This window comes from Coenobita brevimanus, chromosome 70, assembly GCF_032717465.1.
Source record: "Coenobita brevimanus isolate Jiangsu-jjx chromosome 70, ASM3271746v2, whole genome shotgun sequence".
Taxonomy (NCBI): Eukaryota; Metazoa; Arthropoda; class Malacostraca; order Decapoda; family Coenobitidae; genus Coenobita; species Coenobita brevimanus.
In genome coordinates this window covers 54,433,317-54,455,404 of record NC_137023.1, presented here as the reverse complement: position 1 = coordinate 54,455,404, position 22,088 = coordinate 54,433,317, and the positions used below count along the sequence as shown (strand labels likewise).

At 42.2% G+C, this 22,088-nt stretch overlaps 1 protein-coding gene across 1 annotated transcript in view; it reads left to right on the top strand.

The window, feature by feature from the left end:
* Nucleotides 1–22,088, top strand: part of LOC145406451 (uncharacterized) — an 86,116-nt gene that overhangs the window by 1,191 nt on the left and 62,837 nt on the right. Inside the window, exons 2-3 of the mRNA XM_080277607.1 lie at nt 4,118–4,352; nt 9,606–9,732. Of these exons, the coding sequence (XP_080133733.1) occupies nt 4,118–4,352; nt 9,606–9,732 (362 nt within the window). The remainder of the gene's footprint in view (nt 1–4,117; nt 4,353–9,605; nt 9,733–22,088) is intronic.

The following is a 22,088-nucleotide window of genomic DNA, read 5'->3' as shown; positions in this document are numbered from 1 at the left end:
GGAGTGTAAACTTCATTAAATGTGTATCTCTATTAATTTTGCTTTTATTACCCTGTTGCCAAAACTTTTTGAATGCCCCTCGTACACTTCATCACTTTACTCTTACTCTCATTTACTTTCAATTTCCTCCTTTCACACACCCTTCCAAACTCCTCTGCCAACTGTCTCAATCTCTCCTCTGAATCAGCCACCAGTGCAGTATCATCTGCAAACAGCAGCTGCTTCGGATTCCACTCTTCACCATCAACATTCACCAGACTCAGACCTCCACCTAACACTCTTGCATTCACCTCCCTTATAACACCATTCATATAAATATTAAACAACCAAGGCGACATCACACATGCCTGTCGCAGCCCCACTCACGGGAAACCTATCACTCACAGCATTTCCCACTCTTACACACGCTTTACTATTTACATAAAAACTTTTCACCCCAATACATATATATATGTATATATGTACAGTATGTATGTATATATATACAGTCAATCCTCTTAAATCACGGCAATTTGGGTCTGGACCACTGCTGTGATTTACGAATTCCGTGATTTATGAATAATAACCTTTATGTGAAAAATTAATTTGGGTCTGAACTTTGGCCAACCCGCCCCCAAAGCATCCTACCTACACCTATCTAGGCACCATCAAACACAAACATACAAATTTATGAATATTCAGTGCATGTATTAATAGAAATAAGCAGTGTTAAGGGATCTCACCTTAACCTGCGCCGTCCCTGTGACGTGAATTAACGCGGCAACATTGCAAGGTCCCTAATTTGCACAATTTTCAATTTTCGCGAGTGATTTCGCGAGTGATTTTTGGCACGTATACACGGGACACTTTCCTCTATTCCTCTACAAGATGCCAAGCAGGAACAATGCCTTACACCGCATAACCTCTCCCCCCCCCCTGCACACCATTGTCTTGACAATTCACCTGTTATCAGTGACCTGGCCAATAAAGACATTCGGGGCCAGAGTGATTCCCCAATCGATGACAGTGTGGAGGACAAAGTTTAGAGGAAGAAACAGTCAGAAATGATGATCAGGTAATGTGGGAAAAAAAAGGTCATGAATGGTGATGAGTTAGTGAGTGAAACAATGCTTATAATGCCTATATTACTGTTTGAAAACCAATATACTCTTGTACTACATATAAATTCGTACCAAGTAAATAAATAAATACTGTTTATGAGTGGATAAAATAGTTACCCCCCCATAGAACTCATTTTCTTTGGTGCCAGCCTGTTAGAAAACCCAGTCAGGTAAGGAAGTACTCGCACCTAAATCCGGTATTTTAAACCTCAGGTGAGCGATTTCTCTATGAATTTTCGATGTTTCTCACCAAAAGCGGATGTTTGAGCCAAAAAAAAAAAGGTCCAAAAACGTCAGGATGGAGTGGGTTAATCCTGTGTCAAAGTTGCTTAAGTGAATGGAATGGGGTGGTGTTGGGAAGAACTTAGAACCTCTCAGCATGAGTTGTGGGTGCTCCCTCATGCTGTTCTCCCTTCTCCAGCTCTTCTGCCTCCCTCAGGAAGCCCTCAAAGTCTGCCTCAGAGATGACAGATGCTACGTCATCCACATCCTCAGTGTGTGAAGGGCCAGGCTGTGGTTCAGGTTCAGCTTCTGCCCTTACCCAGGTAAAATAGTGTGTGATGTGTTCCTGATGTCTCTCATTAACTCTGCGATTATGCAAGGCCTTTTAAAAATGCACAGCTTTTTCTAGGTAACCAATACTCTCACTGCACCTTTCCTCATCACGTTCAATGGATTTCACAATCTCCTTGGCCAAGTCTGTGTACAGTAAACAAGCAAATCACTGAGCTCCTTCATAGAAGGCCCACCACGTTCCTGCACGTTCACTTCACTCATTTCACGGTTGGTCCGCCTTTCCAAGTGCTCGTTGTCTTCTGTAACAGCCTCCACGACAGCATCAGCATCATCAACCTTCATCGGGGGATCGGGAGGGGCCATGGCAGGTAGGAGGCGGGGGGGAAGTTGCACAAAAAAGGCAAGTAGCTCTTGTACTCCACGGCGACGGTCTGTGGTGTGCAGACTGGCGGGACAAGAACAACAACAACGTGGCGGCATTAATATGCACACTTGCCACCAGGGACGTGCGGTGATTGGTTGTTGGGTCACGATTTTCAGTTTGAATGCTGCGGTTTACGGTTCTCCTCTGAAAAGGCCCACTTGGGTGCCTAGGTCCATGATTTTCGTGACTTAACAGTAATTTAAGGTTGCCAGCAGTCTGATGGCCACTTAGCCGCGATTTACGGATCCGTGTTTTATGAACACATGATTCAGAAGGATTGACTGTATACAGTGAGCTCGCCCCAACACGTTCTCGCGGAAAGCGCTCGCAATTGTACACGGTCTTTGAAAGGCCAAATCCTCGAACCTCAGCACAGTGCGCACGGTTTGTTTTGATCATGTGATTCGCTGTACTGCTTTTCCTCAGTACTGTATTTGTAAGTTAAATATTTACATTAGTGTTCTGGTAAGTTTATGCACAAGTTAAAGTACTATTAAATAACGTTAAAGCAAGAAATAAAGTCTTATAACCAGTTTACCTGATAGGCATCAGAATATTGCCTTTTGTATTTGTTCATTAAAGATTTGCTGCACTGATTTTCCACAGTACAGTAGTGCACCAGCTTTCGCTACAGCAGGATTCGCGGAATCCACTTTCGCGGCATGCACCAAATATTCCCTAACTTCCACTTTCGCTTGAAAAAAATCGATTTTCGCGCACAAATTTTGGGTTTGGGACAATATTTTGAACTTTGAATTTCCTGCACCGCCCGCCCGCAACCCACCGCCATCTTGAATGACGTCATGTCAACACTCTGTCCACCCGTTCCCGCCATTGTGTACGAGCGTGCTAGCTCCATTGTGTTGGATTCTCGCGGTTCAATGGCCTCTACTATACCTGGTAGTGTGGGGAAAGGGCCTGGTGGTGTGGGGGGAGAGCCTGGTGGTGTGGGGGGAGGGCCGGGAGGCAGTGGTGGTGATAAAAAGTGGCCGGGACATTCAAAGTCGTGAGGAAAGGCCAAGGCTAAATAAGCCTGACACGCGCCTCGGATACTTACCCCCAACATCCATTAAACACCTCAACCTGGTCTCTGTGGTATGTTTCTCCTCATATAATGTGTACTGTACAGTTTTTATTGTTTGTATCTCACAGTGCAATGTACAATAGTGATTTGATGTACTGTATTGCAAGTGAAAATGAAAATCTGATGTTACTTTAGGATAACCGGGAACCAATTAGCCTTTTTGCCATAAAGACAATGCCCCAACTTTCGCTAATTCCACTTTCGCGCATTATTTTTGGACCCAATTATGCGCGAAAATTGGTGCCCCACTGTATATATATATATATATATATTGGTGGTAGGTGGTGGCGACCATCATCCACTCACTTGATGTAGTGCTGCCTACTTCTTCCTTAGCCTTTATCATTCTTTTTCTGCGCCTCCCCTCCTCTCTTCCTATTTCTCGCATTTTTCCTGTTACTTCTTATTGCTTTTCTTTCCTTTACAGGTGGCTTTACATTGAGTGACAAGCCAAATGGTTTCCTGTAAGCCAAGAAACCATTTACAACGCTGGGTGGTAACCATATAACCAAACCATACGTGCTACCTACGTGTGAACAAGTGGGTTGGTGGAGGGTTAGTGCCCCTCCCCTTAAAACAAATAACTCAAAGTCAAATGGCCACCCCTTAAGGGATTATGGTGTCTGGCAATAGATAGATATATATATATATATATATATATATATATATATATATAATAAACTAACCATTTTTGTCTTATCAAGAACATCGGTAAAAATAATTAACATAGCCAGCAATTCAATAAGTTTTTCAGTGGCAGACTATCCTTCCTAATTTGTTACTGGTAACAGTTCTCAGTGGCATATAATGCCATCTGAAAATTTTTCATAACTGTGAACAAGACCAAGGAGAAAAAAGATGAGAATTTCTAAATTGTATCTTTTTGTACTCTACAGCCCACTGATTATTAGACAGTAACATAAGGATGGTGGTCTAGAACTATAAGCTTTAACAACCTGTCACATACATTCTAGTTCTCCTCTCTCCCTACAGCAAGCAAGACAGTAAAAGAGCAGCTGACAGTGTCCTCACAACATCCTGAGGTGTTCCGGTGCTTGTTGGCTTACATGTACAGAGGGACAGTTGTGGTGGATCGAACCAAGGTGGCTGAACTTTTGCGCCTGGCCAACAAACTGCTTTTGGCCAAATTAAAGGAGCATTGTGCAGAGTACCTTCAACGTTACCTGGACCCTACTAACTGCCTTGCTGTCAGAGATATGGCTACCAAGTGAGAACCTGTACACTGTTGTTTGGTTTTGTTGCATGTATACAGTACATCCTTGTTTGTTCTTCCCAAACACTTTTTTTTTTTTTTTTTACCAGCACAGACTTTTTTTTCTAATGCAGAAATGAATCACCCCCTGTTGCACTTAAGTTCTTTCCCCTCTATGGGACAGTTCTCTGTTATATGCAGGGAGATCCAGAGGGGGCTTTCGTGTTGTGTACAGATGTGCATCAACTGCCCTAAGGGTCATTCCATGAAGATGTCAACCTTTTGTGTCAGAATCAGAATTGCTTAAGAGTATATAAATTATACATCATTTTAAAGCTTAATCATTGAATTTTATGAATCTGAAGAGAAAAAGAGCCTAAACTGTCAACTAAGGGAGCTGCATAAAAAATTGTCATATTATGTCACCGAAGAAAAATCATTGCTGAATTTAGCAATTTTCATAAGATCATTGACCAGAGTATGTTATTGTTTGGAATGCTGACATTGTGTTTTATTGAAAATGTGTCTGTTTGAGTTGTGATTGACATTACAGTTGTTTACATATATGTTGTGGTCAGAATGTAGCATGACCTTTAAATGGAAGTATTTCAGGAGTACGTGTCAAGTGGGGTTGGTGGAGGATTAGTGCCCCTCCCTGTAAAACAATTAACTCTGAGCCCTTGGCCACCCCGTTTGGGATACATGGCGTCTGGCAATGAATGAATGAAAATTTCAGGAGTAATTTGTCTCATGTTTTTTCCCCATTTTTCCGATACACAGCTAACAAACTGGAGAATGCCAACATAACTTTATATTATAAATAGGCATCCCAATGCCTTAACCCCTAAACCGCGGGGTTGTTTTTGCTTGACTTGCGTGTCTCGCGGGCATATTCACGCTCTGACAGACTCTCTAAAACTATTTGCCAAAAATCAGTTATTAGTCCTAGAATATTAAAATTACATATGGCTCACATGGTAAGCTGCTGTACTCACGCAGTTCCAAGCGCTGGTTTTCTCCCTACGTGTCAAGTGGGGTTGGTGGAGGATTAGTGCCCCTCCCTGTAAAACAATTAACTCTAAGCCCTTGGCCACCCCGTTTGGGATACATGGCATCTGGCAATGAATGAATGAATGAAAAAACATATCTTCAGCTTTCTCCTGGGATGTTTGTTGAGCCTTCGTCGAGTACCGTAGGACTTGTGGAGACCTCTGAAGTTGGGTAACGAAGTCTCCACTTTACACTTCCTGACAACCCGTAATATGATTACCACAGCCTGATATTATCACTAGAAACACTATTCTATGATTCTCAAATAACTTGGAATCCATACTCCAAAAAAAAAAAACACTGAAAGCAATGAAAATTACGAGCATGTATGACCTTCCCACTTACGCCCGTTCGCCGGTGGTGTTCTGTCATTTATTATTCATAAAAACACTCACACTTTATATTTCTGTTACTATATAACACTTATATATATCTACAGTCTTTATCCATAAGTTTCCTTCAGTAATAGTAGTTAATTGTCACTGTAGGGATTCAATTTCTCTTTCAGTAAATTACGTAGCATTCACTTTCTCGTCCTGTATACTAGCGTTGAGAGTGAATCTGTCACTTTCACTTCCACTTTCATAACTCATAGTATTCATACATTCGAGAGTGAAACTTTCACTTTCATTACTCCTAGTATATATACAGTACTCATATTCTTATATTACTACTCATTTACATTCTCTATTTTATTTACATTGTTTACATTTCTATTTTATTTACACTGTGTTATGCACTGTCACTTGCAGTAACTTATAAAACTATTTTCCACTGTTCACTTATATTTACATTCATTGCTTTCACTTGCTGTTTACACATTATTTACACATTATTTATACTTCCACTTGCACTGTTTTACTCACCAGGAAGATCATAGTCACTGTCCATCATTTTCATTGATAAATTAGCCAGTTCACGTTCCACAGCAGTCACTTAGCCCTTTACCCCTTTCCACACGAGGTTTAGTAGGGGGTAGAGGTCACAGGGCCCTTTGCATGGGGCTAAAAAGCGGCGGAATTGGACAGGCGAGAATCTGATGTGGTTTCACCTTGAAAGATGACAGTAAACTGAATACAGTGTGGTGGCCTAGGGGGAGTGCAATGCTGCCAATGTCAGCGTGGTGACAGCTGCTAATATATATGCTATGAAATGATTGGCAGGAAATCTAGACAATATATAATAAATTAGGTAGTTCCAGGTGAATGTAAATATCACTTAGGCTTCTCCCTTCCTTTCTTATGTATATTTTTATTACGAGAATAGACTATACGGCATATTTCAAGGGGAAATAAACAGCGAAAATTAGCGAACGAGTGCGCGTGAGGTGTTGTCAGGTGATAATTAGCCAATTCCAGATATATGGCACTATCACTCACCTTATTTCTTTTTTGTATATATTATTTGGTATGAGAATAGGGCATAGGGCTTATTTCAATGGATGAAATCAGTGGAAAATTCCAGGGAAGATTTACTTAGCGTAGCACGGCCGGGCAGGCGAGAGGAGAGGGTAATGGAGGGAAGGTAGGGAGGGGAGTCAAGAACGGGGAGAAATGGCTAAATTGTCAGCAATGGATGGGGGTACAGATGAGATTAGGAGTGCTGACTAGTGTTGGACATTGGCAGTACTGATAGATGATACAAGCCACCACTTGAAAGCCCGGGCGAATTCAAAATAACACAGAATCACAAAAATGACACCCTGCGGTATGATCCCTCGCTCCCAAGCGTCACGAAAGTGACGCCCCGCGGTATGATCTCTTGCTCCCAAGCGTCACGAAAGTGACGCCTCGCGGTTAAGGGGTTAATGATGTAACGTTGGAATACTTTGAAACAAACCCTGGTAAGCCATATGGTCCGTCACACACGTTACATGCCCACCGTGAGGAATGTTACCGGAAAATTATGTAACGTTTCTCACGCACACCTTTGAACAAATAATCAAAGTAGCTGCACTGAAGTCTAATGATAAAACCCCTGTGTTTGTAATTTAGTATAATACCTTTAAGTTTTTACTCTTTCCAGACAGTAAATTGATTTTGCCTGGTACCTGGTGAGACTGCAGAGAATTATGCTATAAAACACCAGAACGAGGTAATGGAAGCCCACTGGACCCCAGCCACTGGGTCATCTGTGACTATTTACATTGCGGTTATTCATTATGTCAAAGATGGAGAGATTGCTACAAAGCCATTAGCAGTAATTTCAAATACTGCCTCACACTCTAGCCTTGAAGTTCAGGTGTTTAATAGTGCTATTTTGTATTACAGTATTTGAATTCTGCTGGTATTCATTTTACACGTGTCATTGTCGACTGATTGCAAGGTTGCTGTACAGTAAGGTCTGCTGTAGAATTTTATGAGGAGGCTGAACAAATAACGGATAAAACTGAAGTAATGTATGTGTCTACTGAATATATAAACACTGAGAAGTCAAAATATGTAGAGATCTTTGAATGGAACTTTCAAGAAAGTTATCATGGCAAGGGCCCTCATGATGGAATTGGGGCTTTACTAAAATGGAATGTCTACAGGCGAGTTTTGCAAGGTTGCTGTACAGTAAGGTCTGCTGTAGAATTTTATGAGGAGGCTGAACAAATAATGGATAAAACTGAAGTAATGTATTTGTCTACTGAATATATAAACACTAAGAAGTCAAAATATGTAGAGATCTGGAAAAACTGTAAGGCAGCATAATCCATTCAGCAGTGCAGGTCAGTAAAACCTCTTGGCCACTATAAAGTAGCATTGTATCATTCGACTGCAGACCAATCACCTTTTAAGCAGTGCTATCTTCACAAGACTGGCTATGACCCACAATCTGACTACAGTACTATCAGTGATAGGGAAAGTACACCATCTCTTGCAGAAATGTCAGAGTCATTCATGTCCCAGCCTGAGTCACAGAGTACTACTGATATTGAGGCAACACAAAAACCATCCGCAGGTAACTATGTACAGTACGTGTTCATTACAATACCAAGAAGTTGTTGAAGCATTATGTTGCAGTGGTAGAATCAGTTCCGGAGCCAGGCATGTTCGAAGTTAATTATTTAAGAAAGAGAGGCATTAACAGAATGGGTGATAGCCAGTTTCATTTTCCTGACAACCCGGACAGAGATGAGATCTCAGAGGATATGGTTGTGCAGGTATTGCCAACTCCTCATGTGTCAAGAATGACACACACATTCGAAGGGGTGGACTTTGCTTCCTCAGTCAATTAGTCTAAAAGGATGAATTTTCCATCGTCGATGAGCAAGTAGTTGATCTTTAATTTTTGTGTTGTTTAAGTCACTGGTGTGATATACAGGTAAGCTTATCATGTAAATTTCACATCAGTTACTGGCCGTAGGGTTACCTACATGTTATAAGGTAATTTATGTTCATAATATTGAAAATTACATTGTTCTTTTCTGCTGCATAACCCCCAACCCTGCTTTACAAGAATCATGTTTTGGTTAATTTATCATGTGTTTCATATTAATACATGATTTACATTGTTTTGTGATACTTACAATTACTGTGACCTTCATAAGAGATGATTTTGTAATTATATGAAAAACAAAAATCGCACAAGTAACGTTTCTCACTTTTCCTGTAATGTGTCTCACGGTCACATTTTCCTTAACAGTAGCACAATTCTTTGGAGAAATAGAAATTGCTGGGTATGGTTATGATCCTCATACATTGACATATTACTGATATAAAGCACTTCTTGATTGAACCAGTAAAATCACAGAGTTATTGAAAATACTCATGCAAAATAAAAGGTGGGGTAGCATCGTGGTAACGTTTCTCATGCCACTTTTAAAAATCTACATAAAATCAGATTAAAAACATATGAATAATCTGATTAAGGCATAATGTAGTGTGAGGTGTTGGTAGTATACCTTGCAAACAGCATTTATTTATATTGCCTGCATAAGAAAATATAAGTGAGAGTAGATCAGTAACATGTCTTTGAATGTAACGTTTCTCACAATGGAATGACCCTTAACATTATGCATTTGTTGGCTGCCTGGTGGTCTGTGAAGTTGAGTACCTCCACCCAGATGTGCCCCTAAGTGTCCAGTTTTGACAGTTGGTTGGAGTTAAATGGTCATATCATGCCACTGTTGGGCAACCAGTTGGTCAGTCACTGTAAATGATTATGATGGTAATGGTGGTGATGTGCAAGTAGAACTGGTGTGTAATTCTTAATAATATGTCATAATTGCAGGTACAACTTAGAAGCTTTGGAAAAAACAACTGGAACCTTCATTCAGGCCCACTTGTCTGAAGTGATTGAGGGTGAGGAGGTGCTTGAGCTTCCTCATACCAGACTGGAGGACTTTCTCAGGTCTCCTGTAAGTAGTAGCATAAAATCAATTCGGAGTCACTTACAATATATCTTTAGTTCACCACATCATACATCAGGTGACAGAAAACATTTGTATAGCCAAAAATGCAAATTATGCCTTTCATGGAGCATGGGTCATATTTGTTCACCTAATAGCATTTCTCTGCTTTGTTTTGCACCAACACTTAAGTAACGCCTCAAAATCTGAGGTCAGCAATCACTAATTTTCTCCACCTCTCCATCGACAGCCTGATACTTTTTCACTTCTGCACCACTTCACCCAGCTCCCCAGGTCCATCCTCTTAGCATGTCTAGGCCATATCAGTCTCCTTTCTACATTCTGTTTTATGTTTTCCATTTGCAGCTGTCTTAGCTCTTCTGAGGATATCCTTTCATCCTTTTTACTCGACATGTCCATTAGATCTGTTTTGTTTCATTTTATTCCAATATCATTATAGGCTTATTCTCTTCTTCCTGTATTTCACTGCCATATATTCATTATGGCACTCCTACCTTAGGTACCACACAAACACCCTCTCTTTGATGGACAGTTAGAACATTTGAGATGTCAGAATTAGTAACAGTTCTCTGAACTTTTTCCATCCACTTCACACCCTTGCAATGGCACTTTGTTGGGCACCACCCTGTGCACTAATGATGTCACAGAGTTAGAATTTGTCCTTAGTCTCCAGTGACTTATTTTTCCTCTTACCACAGATTTTAGTTGTGTCCATATCATTGAATGGTCATGATATGCCCTTACATTTGTTGCATTGGAAATCCACCAACAAAGCTGTCACACTCAGTAATAAATTCATCATCATCATCATCAAAACCTTTTTGCCCCATCAGGAGCTTAGGCAGCATTATATATATACAGTGTACTGTATGTACAGTATATTCATATATATAGTAACCTCTCAAATAATGCGAGGGTTAGGTTCCTGGAGAGGTCGCGTTAGTTATAAACGCGTTTTTTTTTTTTTTTTTTTTTTTTTTTTTTTTTTTCCATAAGAAACAATGGTAATATTGGGGGTTATGTTCCTGGACTCTGGGAAAGTATACCCATTTGGGGAATTATGCTACTCTAAACTTAAAAGCAACGATATTAATTTGAAGGAAAATCCACATAAAAAACAAAAACATTATACAGTATTTGAGGAGAAATAAACAACATTTGAGCCCTAGTTGGGCCGAAGCGTTGTTTACTTCTCCCCAAATACATATTATTTTCTTTTTTTATGTGGATTTTCTTTCAATTCTGCTTCATTCATGGCATTGTGAAAGTTCCTCAACATTATTAATGCATTAGTAGGTCATAAAAACACTACAGTAAAAGCAACATTTTCATTACCGTAAGTAGGTCACAAACAATAACAACACAGCCTCACTTCATCTATGCATCACTCGTCGTCTGCTGCTGTCCCTTCTTACCCTGCTACCCCACCTCCCACCACTCCCCACCCTAAATTTGTTGTCCCTTCTCGCTCTGCTGTCCTTCCTCTTCCTCTTGCTCTGACTCCCATGCTACTGGTGATGAAGATAATTCCCTTAAGTTTTCTGACTTCTTCATAAAGAACCGCTCTATCTTGGTCTGAGTGATTTGCTTCTCTCTGTTCTGCAGCATCAAGTTGTAACAATTTAGAGCTGCCATCACTCTCCTGGCCAAATTTTGTCTGAAAATGAGCCAAATTGTTCAGAATGGGGCCAAACTTCATTTTTGAATATTATAGTTCGAATAAAACCTGTTTAAGCAAGAGACAAATAAAAAATTGTATTTATGCATAAACTGCCACACACGGTCTGTCAGCTCAGGACTGTCCAAGGCGAGTGCTGCTAATTTGAAATAATGGATGTTCCCTTGTGTGTTTTGATGCCTAAAGACAGCTGAAAGATAGGAGAACAGTGCCACAATAATTAGAAGGGGTACTGTATATATAGGTTAGGTATAGGTAGGGTATACTTACAGTAGAGGATATTACTCCATATCCAGATTTCGTCCGCATCTGGACATGCCTTTGGCTCTGTTATATCAGATGATTGGGGGATTACTGTATACAGTATATGCAGCAGTCCCTTTATAATCCAGATGGCCACTATCCACACAGTCCTGGACGCTGTGATCTGGCTGTTCAAAACCATTATTCATACATTTTCCCATTTTATCTGGACAAAATGCATGCATCTTGGTGGAAATTATGGTCACTGCAGGGAATGACCCTGGAGTGGTGATTGCTTGTCTGTGGTTGATGGGTCTGTTTGGCCGTGGTGTATACTGTGCTCGACAAAAGTATTGAGCCCCCTGCGTCCCTCCTACAAAACAAACCTTTCAAGTATGGAAAAATGTGTAAATCTATTTATCTATCTATCTATTGCCAGATGCCTCAATCCCGTTCGGGGTGGCCACAAACAAATTGTCTTCACGTCGCCCTGTCCCCCGCCATTTCACTGCCCTGCTCCCAACTCACACCCCCCTCTCTCATATACCTCTCCACCCAATCCCTCCATCTCATCCTTGGCCTCCCTCTCCCTCTTCCCCCCTCCACCTCACTCACATACACTCTCTTCGTCAGTCTTTCACCCTCCATCCTCTCCACATGGCCAAACCACCTCAGTGTATTCCTCCTAACGCTTCCTATCACATCCACATCCACACCACAATGCTCCTTTATATCTTCATTTGTCAGCCTGTCTCTCCATGTGACTCCACAGGCTCCTCTTAAAAACTCATTTCCACTACTCTCACTCTTGACTTGTGTCCTTCCAGCAATGTCCAAGCTTCACTTCCATGCGTTAGAGTTGGTATCACAATACTGTCATGTAGTAACTTTTTCACTTCCATGCTCACTTCCCTGCTTCTTATCACTGCTTTCAAGGAACCAGCAACCTTTCTTCCCTGCTGTACCCTTTCAAGCATTTTACCCTCCAAACCTCCATCATACTCATCACACTACCCAAGTACTTAAATGTACTCGCATTTTCCAATTCCTCACCATCCAACCTCATTGTACATTCACTGACTTCACCTCTCCCAAAGACTATCACTTTACTCTTCCCAACATTCACCTTTAGATTCCGTTTCTTACGCACTCTCCCAGACTCATCCACCAAGCCTTGCAGCTCTCCTTCGTCTTCACTCAACAACACAGTATCATCTGCAAACAACAGTACAGGGAGTTTCCAAACACTCCCCTCTCTCACCAGGGCCACTCCAACATCCACTACCCTACCTTGTACCTCTTTTATTACCCCATCCATGTACAGATTGAACAGCCATGGAGACATGACACATCCCTGTTTCAACCCAACCTTCAGAGAGAAAAATTCACTCAGTTCACCATCCACACACACTGCAGCCTTAGCACCATCATACATACTCTTCACAGCATTCAGCAACTTCCCATCTAGTCCATATATTGTTAATACTTTCCACAGTCCTTGTCTATCCACCCTGTCATATGCTTTCTCCAAATCCATGAAAGCCGCATACAACTTCTTTCCCTCCTCTAGAAACTTTTCCACTAAAGATCTACGAATGAATATCTGATCTACACACCCTCTTCCCTTCCTAAAGCCAGCCTGTTCTTCTCCAACTAATTCCTCTGTTCTTTCTCTAACTCTGTCAATAAGTGTCCTAATATAATGCATTATATTTACCTTTATTGCTTGGTAGGGTATCCTTTGCGCTTCTTCACGGACCTGAGACGTCGTGGAAGTGAAAGGGCGAGGTTGGTGCTGGGGTGATATACTTGCCCAGGACTCACAAATGGCTGCTTCCAGCTTAGGCAGAGAGCTCATGTCCGTCCCTTGGAGATTCTTCTTTACGAGGTACCAGAGGTTGAGGTCTGGGCTATTACCTGGCCAGTCTTTCATGAAGGAGACCTTGCAGTCACGAAGCCAGGTGGTGACAGATTTGGTTTTATGAGCAGGTGCATTGTCCTGCTGAAACACACGTGCACCTGTGAGCTCGAAGGACTCAGGTAAATGATCACAAAGCAGCTCCAGGTAAACGTCCTGATTCACTCTGCAGTTCCTGGGAAGTTCAACAAGCTTCCCTAACCCCTTACCAAAGAAACATCCCCATACCATTAGTGAATGAGGGTGTTTCACTGTGCTCTCCACGTAACGGGGGTCAAGTGGGTCACTACCTCTGTGCCGGTTCACGCACGCTTCTCGATTACAGGTAGCGGTAAACGTTGTCTTATCAGACCACAACACTGACAACCATTGGTCCTCACCCCAGTTAAGGTACTTGTTAGCAAAGGCAAGCCCACGAAGTCGCTGGTTACGTGTAAGAAGAGGCTTTCTCACAGGCCTGTGGCTTGTGTAACTAAGTTCATAGACTCTTCGAGCAACCGTGCGCACTGAAACCTCGCCAAACACTTCCGTGTTGCCCTCCTTAATTTTCCCTGCACTCACACAAGGATTAGACTCCACTGCACGTTTTAATACATTAACAGACCTCGGGGGAGTTTTCCTGGGCCTACCAGACCGCGGTTTCTTTGTAGGAATGTCACCACTATTTTCCACTCGGTAACGGGCGCACCACCTCCACACTGTCGACTGAGCCACACCAACCAAATCACTAATGTCCTTTGTGGGGTGGCGTGCTTCCTTTAGAGCAATGATCTGTGATATTATTTCACTCAACAGTTCACGGGTAGGGGCCATAATAAAGTAGCAAAAGCCAAAACACTGTGGGTCACTAGGTAAAAAATGGCACAACAAGAGAGGAAGGAGCAGCCGGGTTCCTCTCTCTCACACAGCCCGTAGGCAACTGAGGTGGCAGCCAACCAGCGCGCAGTAAGGCCTCAGGCTGCCGTGACATCATGTTAGCGGCCAAAACTTCAGGCTAAATTTTTTCTCCGAAAAATGGGTGATTCTTTTTTCGCCAAAAGTATTGCGGGCCCTGACATAGGCGCCCAATGCTTTTGTCGAGCACTGTATGTCTGCTTGACCAGACAGAGTAGTGTTAAACGATAGGAACAAGTGTTGTACAGTGTGCCTAAGTGGCCTTTTACACTGGCTTTCAAAGTTAGGTTATGTACGACAAGGGGCCAGGGGAGATGTCCATTATCCAGACAGAGCTATTACCCGGACATGCCTTTGGCTGTATAGTCGAGGGATTCCTGTATATACTGTGCTGCATATGATGAAATTACTTTCCACACCTTTATGGCAAACCACACACGGCAACTCTCCCTCTACTTTGACAGTACCACTGCCAAACCTGGCTGGATACCATCAGATGTTTTATCCGCATTTACTCTCAGGTCCTTGTGCCCTGTTCCATCTCTTCACTTCCTAAATCTTTCTTCTGCCTCCATTTCAGGGCAGTTAGGGAGATGGGATAAAGAGGGTTGTTTGTTTCACTTATTCAGTTTTTCCTTTTTATTTTCGTTCATTTTTCTCTTTATAGCAGTAAACTCTCATTTATCCGTCATTGCAATATGTGGCCCAATTAAATATCCGGAATATTTTGCTCGGCTCTGTTAGAGCAATATCTAACAGAATTATGCAATATCTGGCTCAGAAGTGGGAAGCTGTTGACCTTCTGACTCAGACATGGGACCCAGTCAGCACGCTGGCAAACCTCGCAGTGCATCAGCCAGTCACAATGCATTGCGGGAGCGGCCTACCCGGCGTTCCAAGCCTACTATCGCACTCAGTCTTTTCTGTGGATGCCTTACAGTGAGGACGTATCTATGCGCTCTGCTCTTGTGATTCATGCGGTGGCTAAATCCTAGTGCTGTGACTTAGCCTGTGACCTCCCATGCCTCACTTATTACTGTAGTTCTGTGACTAACCTTGTGGACCCTCAATGTTCTGTGCTGTAGCGCTTCGACTACCGTATAGTGAGGACATATCTGTGCATATCTACCTTCCGTCAATGCCAACACTAGGTGAGTATAGTATGATTATGATTGTATTATGTACTGTATTATTGTATCAGTACTGTGTTTTATTTTATGACCATGTGGAGAGGATGGAGAGCAAGAGACTAATGAGTGTGGTTCAGACCAGGATGCTAACCTTGGGTTCAACTTTGCCAAAATGTCACTGAAGTTGTAATGCTAAGACTCATCATGTTACCCTTGTGCTCATTTATCATCCCACATCCTAGATGTGATCCTCATCCTCTTGGCATCTCACTTCTATCATTTGTGGCTTTCTCCTGACTAGTATTGTCAGTGATGCAAAGTCCATAAGGAGAGGGTTTCACATATCTTACTTCATAGAACCAGATTTCACCCACATCTTACATCCTAGAGTCATGGACTTTTCCTTCTTGGTACTCCCTGGTGGTAGGCCTGAACTTTCCACTCTGTTGACTCATTCTGTACCACACATGCATCTTCCTTTGAAGATCTGGGCAATTCCATTGATTCCAGTTGATGTTTTCTTCTTGAACCTAAGGAAGGGCTCATACAGGCTCTACATCAGTTATAGCCCTTATCTCAACAAGAACCAAGAGTTAAGAAAGAAAGCAACTTACCCAACTTATCGTAAGTAGTAAAATCAAAATAACAACGAAAACGCTAAATAGGAGAGTTACAGGAAAGAGCATGATGAATGATCAAATGCTAAACCCAAAATACAGTAAACTCTCAATGCTGGATACTGCAGAAAACCAGACACTGCATGATACCCCAAACTGGTTATCCATTCGGTGTCGAGCTGGATGATGTGATACGATCCATCTTGACCCTCTACCCTATGAACTTTCCCTATAATATTACCCTTGAGTAAAAGATTAAAATTAAGCAAAAAATATATCTATCTACCTATAGCCAGATGTCTTAATCTCATAAGGGGTGGCCATAAACAGGTCACCCTGTCCCCTGCCATTTCGATGTCATCCCCCCAGCTCACACCCCTCTCTCTCATATACCAATCCACTCCATTTCTCCATCTCACCCTTGGTATCCCCCTCCCTCTCCCTCCTTCCACCTCACTCACATGCACTCTCCTCATGCTTCTCTTGTTTCTGGCAGGAATCATGCTAAATTTATTCTTCTTCATATCAAAAACAACACCCATTCGAAATGTAATAAACTCTTTTTAACTCCTCTCGCTTTATCTGGCATTTTCCTAAAAACCTCTTGTATGTTTCTTCCTCTTTCCTTCTTTTTAAGTTTTTCACTCTGTTGCTGTTTCTTAAACTGAAAAAGCTGATGTATATCCTCAGACTTTTTCCTCTCACTTATTTAAAATTTCATCATACCGATGCTCAGTCTCGGGCATCGGTATGTACCAAAATGGCATTAAGACATAAGTTCCTGTTGGGGTCCCTCCCTTTGTTCTCAGGAATTGTGCTTCTGTGTTGACACCCTAACAAGGCATACCCGTTCTCCATTGTCTGCCAATTTGCACCATTTCTTTAGGTGGAAGTTTTCTGTCATTCAGCCCATCTCAAAGGAGGGTGATTATTCCCAGCCAGTGAGTAACTCCAGTTAACTTGCCAGTACAAGACTAAATTGATACTCTCAGTCATATATAAATGAATATATATTCAGCAAGTCAACCCTAACCCTAGAAGTTTTCCTGAGTTTGTTTTTCCCTCTGCCTGTGACTTCCAGTCATTCTGACGCATTGTGTTCAGGTATCTGAAATAACTCTCTCTCTCTCTCTCTCTCTCTCTCTCTCTCTCTCTCTGTAGCTAACTAGATGGATCCAGACTGGAAAATCTTTATAGCTAAATTGTTATAAAGGTTGCTATATATGAATCTTGACTAATTAGTTTTTTCAGTAAAAAGATACTGATCTCAGTAGATAGATAGATAGATCAATAGATATATAGATAGACACATGCAGACAGATGGAGATAGACTGCTAGACAGATAAGCAGAGTGACAGATACAGGCAAATAGATGGTAAAGTGGTATAGATTAATGACTCGTTTTTTTTTTACACATGTATCTTATTAACTGTAATCATCACATCATCATCATCATCATCATCATCATCATCATCATCATCATCATCATCATCATCATCATCATCATCATCCATTTATCATCAGTCATCTATCTTCATCATCCATTCTTCATCAGTCCTCCACCATTATCATCCATCTTCATAATGCATCCACATAATCCATAGTCAGTCATCCATCTTCATCCATCAGCATTCATCATCATCATCCATCAGCATTCATTATCATCATCAGCATCAGCATCCTCATCATCATCCATCTTAATAATCCTTCTTTAACCAACCATCACCATCATCATCATCATCATCCATCTTTAAAATCCATATTCAACCATCCATCACCATCATCATCATCATCCATCAACTATCATCATCATTTGTCACCTATCATCTATCATCATCATCCATCACCATTTACCATAATCCATCACCATTTACCATCATCATCATTATAATCCATAATATATCATCAGTCATCAATCATCACCCATCTTCATCATCATCATCATCGTCATCAAGTAATCATTCATCATTATCATCCATCATCCTCATGCATTGTCCATCATCATAATCCATCATCTGTTATCCATTAGTCATCCATCATATGTCATAATCATCCATCATTATCTATTATTGTCATGATCTCTCATTGTCATTTACCATCTACATTAATGATTCAGTCATAAGACAATGGTACTACACTCAATCCTCGTAAATCGCGGCAATTTGGGTCTGCACCACTGCCGCGATTTACAAATTCTGCAGTTTATAAATAATAACTCTTATGTGAAAAATTAATTTGAGTCTCGACTTTGGCCAGCCACCCCCCACAGCCCCCTACCTACACCTATCTAGGCACCATCAAACACAAACATACAAATTCAAGAATATTCAGTGCATGTATTAAATAGAAATAAGCCATGTTAAGGGATCTCACCTTAATCCCTTGACGAAATTGCTTAAGTGAATGGAGTGGGGTGGTATTGGGAAGAACTTAGAACCTCTCAGCATGAGGTGGGGGTGCTCCCTCATGCTGTTCTCCCTTCTCCAGCTCCTCTGCCTCCCTCAGGAAGCCCTCAAAGTCTGCCTCAGAGATGACAGATGCTATGTCATCCACGTCCTCAGTGTGTGAAGGGCCAGGCTGTTGTTCAGGCTCAGCTTCTGCCCTTACCCAGGCAAAATAGTGGGTGATGAGTTCGTGATGTTTCTCATTAACTCTGCGATTATGTAATTCCTTGTAAAAACGCACAGCTTTTTCTAGGTAACCAACCTCACTACACCTTTCCTCATCACGTTCAATGGATTTCACAATCTCGTTGGCCAAGTCTGCGTAAACAAGCAAATCACTGAGCTCCTTCATAGAAGGCTTGCCACGTTCCTGCACATTCACTTCACTCACTTCACGGTTAGTTTGCCTTTCCAAGTGCTCGTCATCTTGTATAACAGCTTCCACGACAGCCTCAGCATCATCATCCTTCTCAGTAATCACTTCCATTATATCACTAGCTGACACTTCACCACAGCCTGGCAGATTCCGAGCCAGTTGAACAACAGCCTGTACGTTGTCCTCTACATTCTGAGTTGGCGCGTCGTCACTCGTGAGGTTAGGCAGGAGAAAGCGCCAGGCACGTGCAATTGTTACAACATTAATCTTGCCCCAAGCCTCTAGTAGTGCATGGATAGAGTCCTTGATGTTAAATTTCCTCCAGAACTGGTACACAGACAACACCTTCCGACTTTCTCCGGGGTCAGGCTCAACAACACCCACCTTTGTCTCAGTGTCGCTGCTGTCTGCCATGATCTCTCTCAGCAGCTGCTGCTTTGGTGCATCGTCCATGACAGCTGAGGTAAACTGGCGATAAAATAACTGGGTGTAAAACAGCTTCATATTAGCTATTATCTCCTGGTCAAGTGGCTGGAGAAGAGAGGTGGTGTTGGGTGGGAGGAACATAACTTTGATGCTGGGGTGATGTGAGAGCTCGTGGGTGAGCGGGAACGTTGTCCATGAGCAGCAACACTCTGAACGACACTTTAACACACTTGCAATGAGCCTTCACATCCTCAACAGATCTGTCAAACCAGTCCACGACTAAGCCTGTAGTTGCCCATGCCTTAGCCTGCTGACGCCAATACACTCTTGACTGATCCATGTCTTCGAGGTTGCGGAAGGTGCGGGGTTTTCTTGTCTTATTATACAAAAAGCTTCATCTTGAATGTTCCCTTGGCATTGGTACAAAAAATACAGTATAGCGCCCCTTGTCGAGCTTCCTTCCCCGAGCCTTTCGGTGTTGACGTGGGATGTATGTGGTGCTAGGCAGCTTTTTCCACTGGAGTCCAGTCTCGTCCATGTTGAAAACAGTTTCTGGTGTATAACCTCCCTCCTCCAAAACTGCCTGGAGGACGGTTGGAAAGTACTCTGCCGCGGCCACGTCAGCAGACGCTCTTTCTCCAGACGTGTGCACATTCTTAAGGTGCTTCCTTGTCAGAAAGTTAGCCAACCACCCATGGCTAGCATGGAAGGGCTTAGGGGGGTTGATATGGAGCCGTTAACTTGCCAATTTGCGAAAACTCTTAGCCTTCTCCCTGATGACTGAGCCGTTGACTGGAATATTCTTCTTTGTCTGCCTCAGGACGAACATCTCCAGACATCTTTCTGTCCAAATTACTGCCTTGTCTCTGCACCGTACCCGGCCGTCAATGAGCCCTGTCCTGTAACTTTGACGCACTTCTTCACTTTCTCCCTGTTTTTGTAGATCGTCCTTATGATTGACTCGTTCTTCCCAAATTCTTTTGCCAGCCTTGAAAACTTCTCTCCCTTCTCAACACGACAAATGAGCTCCAAACGTTGGCTGTACGACAACGGCGGCTGCTTCTTGATGCCATACTGCTTAGAGTGCATCATCGGGGGTTTGGGAGGGGCCATGGAAGGTAGGAGGCGGGGGGGAAGGTGCACAAAAAAAAGACAGGTAGCTCTCGTACTCCACGTCGATGGTCTGTAATGTGCGGACTGGTGGGAAGAACAACAACAGCAAGGCGGCATTAGTATGCACACTTGCCACCATGGACGGGTGGTGATTGGTTGTTGGGTCGCGATTTTCAAACTGCATACCGCGGTTTACGATTCTCCTCGGAAAAGGCCCACTTTGGTGCCTAGGTCTGCGATTTTCGTGACTTAACAGCGATTTAAGGTTACCGGTTGTCTGACAGCCACTTAGCAGTGATTTACGAATCCGTGATTTATAAACATGCTATTTACGAGGATTGAGTGTACTGTATGTCATTCCACTTGACTGACCCTGATAGCCTCCAAATTCCCCACCTGTGAAACAGTTGAGCTGGTGTCTAGTGAGAATTGATACCAAGGGATGTTGATTTTGTTGCTGGGTGTACTTTGGGTGTTGGCTTAGTGTCCACTGACTCTCAGAGAACTTAAATGTTAAGAAATGCAGATGGAGCATTTCTACTTCGAGCATAGCTACTACACCATCTGGGGCTTGATGGCTTCACTAAGTATAATTTTTGATTTCCAAGTGAAATATAATAAGATAGTTAGATATTGTTAGAGTCTGCAATGGAAGAATTTGGTTTCACTCCTGTACAATCATTTTTTGTCCAAGAACCATTAAGATTTCTGGAAGCTACTCAGTACCTTTTAAGTCAGAGACTGTGGCCTCTGTAATCATTGCTGTCAGGAATAAGACTTTGTAAAGAAGTTGTAAGCTGTTTGATGGCTTTAGATGTACTGAAAGCCAAGGACTATTGGGGATGTAAACCATAGCAAGAAACAATTGAAGAGGTAGAGGTTGTGTTAGGTCTGCAGCAAAAGAGTTACTTCATCAAAGGAAAAGATCTTTCCTGGATGGTAAAGCTGAACCCATGCCCCAGAGGGTCCTTCAGAGTGGTCTAGTGTGTAAAGTCTGTGTCAGGTGGTGGGAGTTATTTAGAGAAAAAGAATTTGTTAGTTCCTGTCACAAAGCAAACTGCCGTTAGAGTTGGGTACCTTTGGCTGACTAAAGACCATCTAGCATGATGAAGATTGAGTTCTGGTGGAATAGTGCTGTCTCTGAAGAATTATTTTTGTCATTTGATCTGTATGGTAGGAGGAATAGACGATGTAAAAACTCATGGCATGTAATAGTGATGTCTAACATTTCAACCAAAGGGGTGTGGAAGGACATCATAGCACTGAAGGAGTTCATTTACAGTGTTTATAACCCTTTCAATAACATTGGCCTCTCAAAAACTGAGAAAAACCATGTAGAGAGAACATTTTTAAAATAAGGGAGATGTCATTTCTTGTGAAAGTAATGTTTTTATATACTGAATGCATAGGTGGGGGCACTTACCATCCACTCACTCGATGTAGTGCTGCTTTCTGATGACTGCTGTTTCCTCTCTTACTTCTTTCCTTCCTTCCTTGTCTGTCTT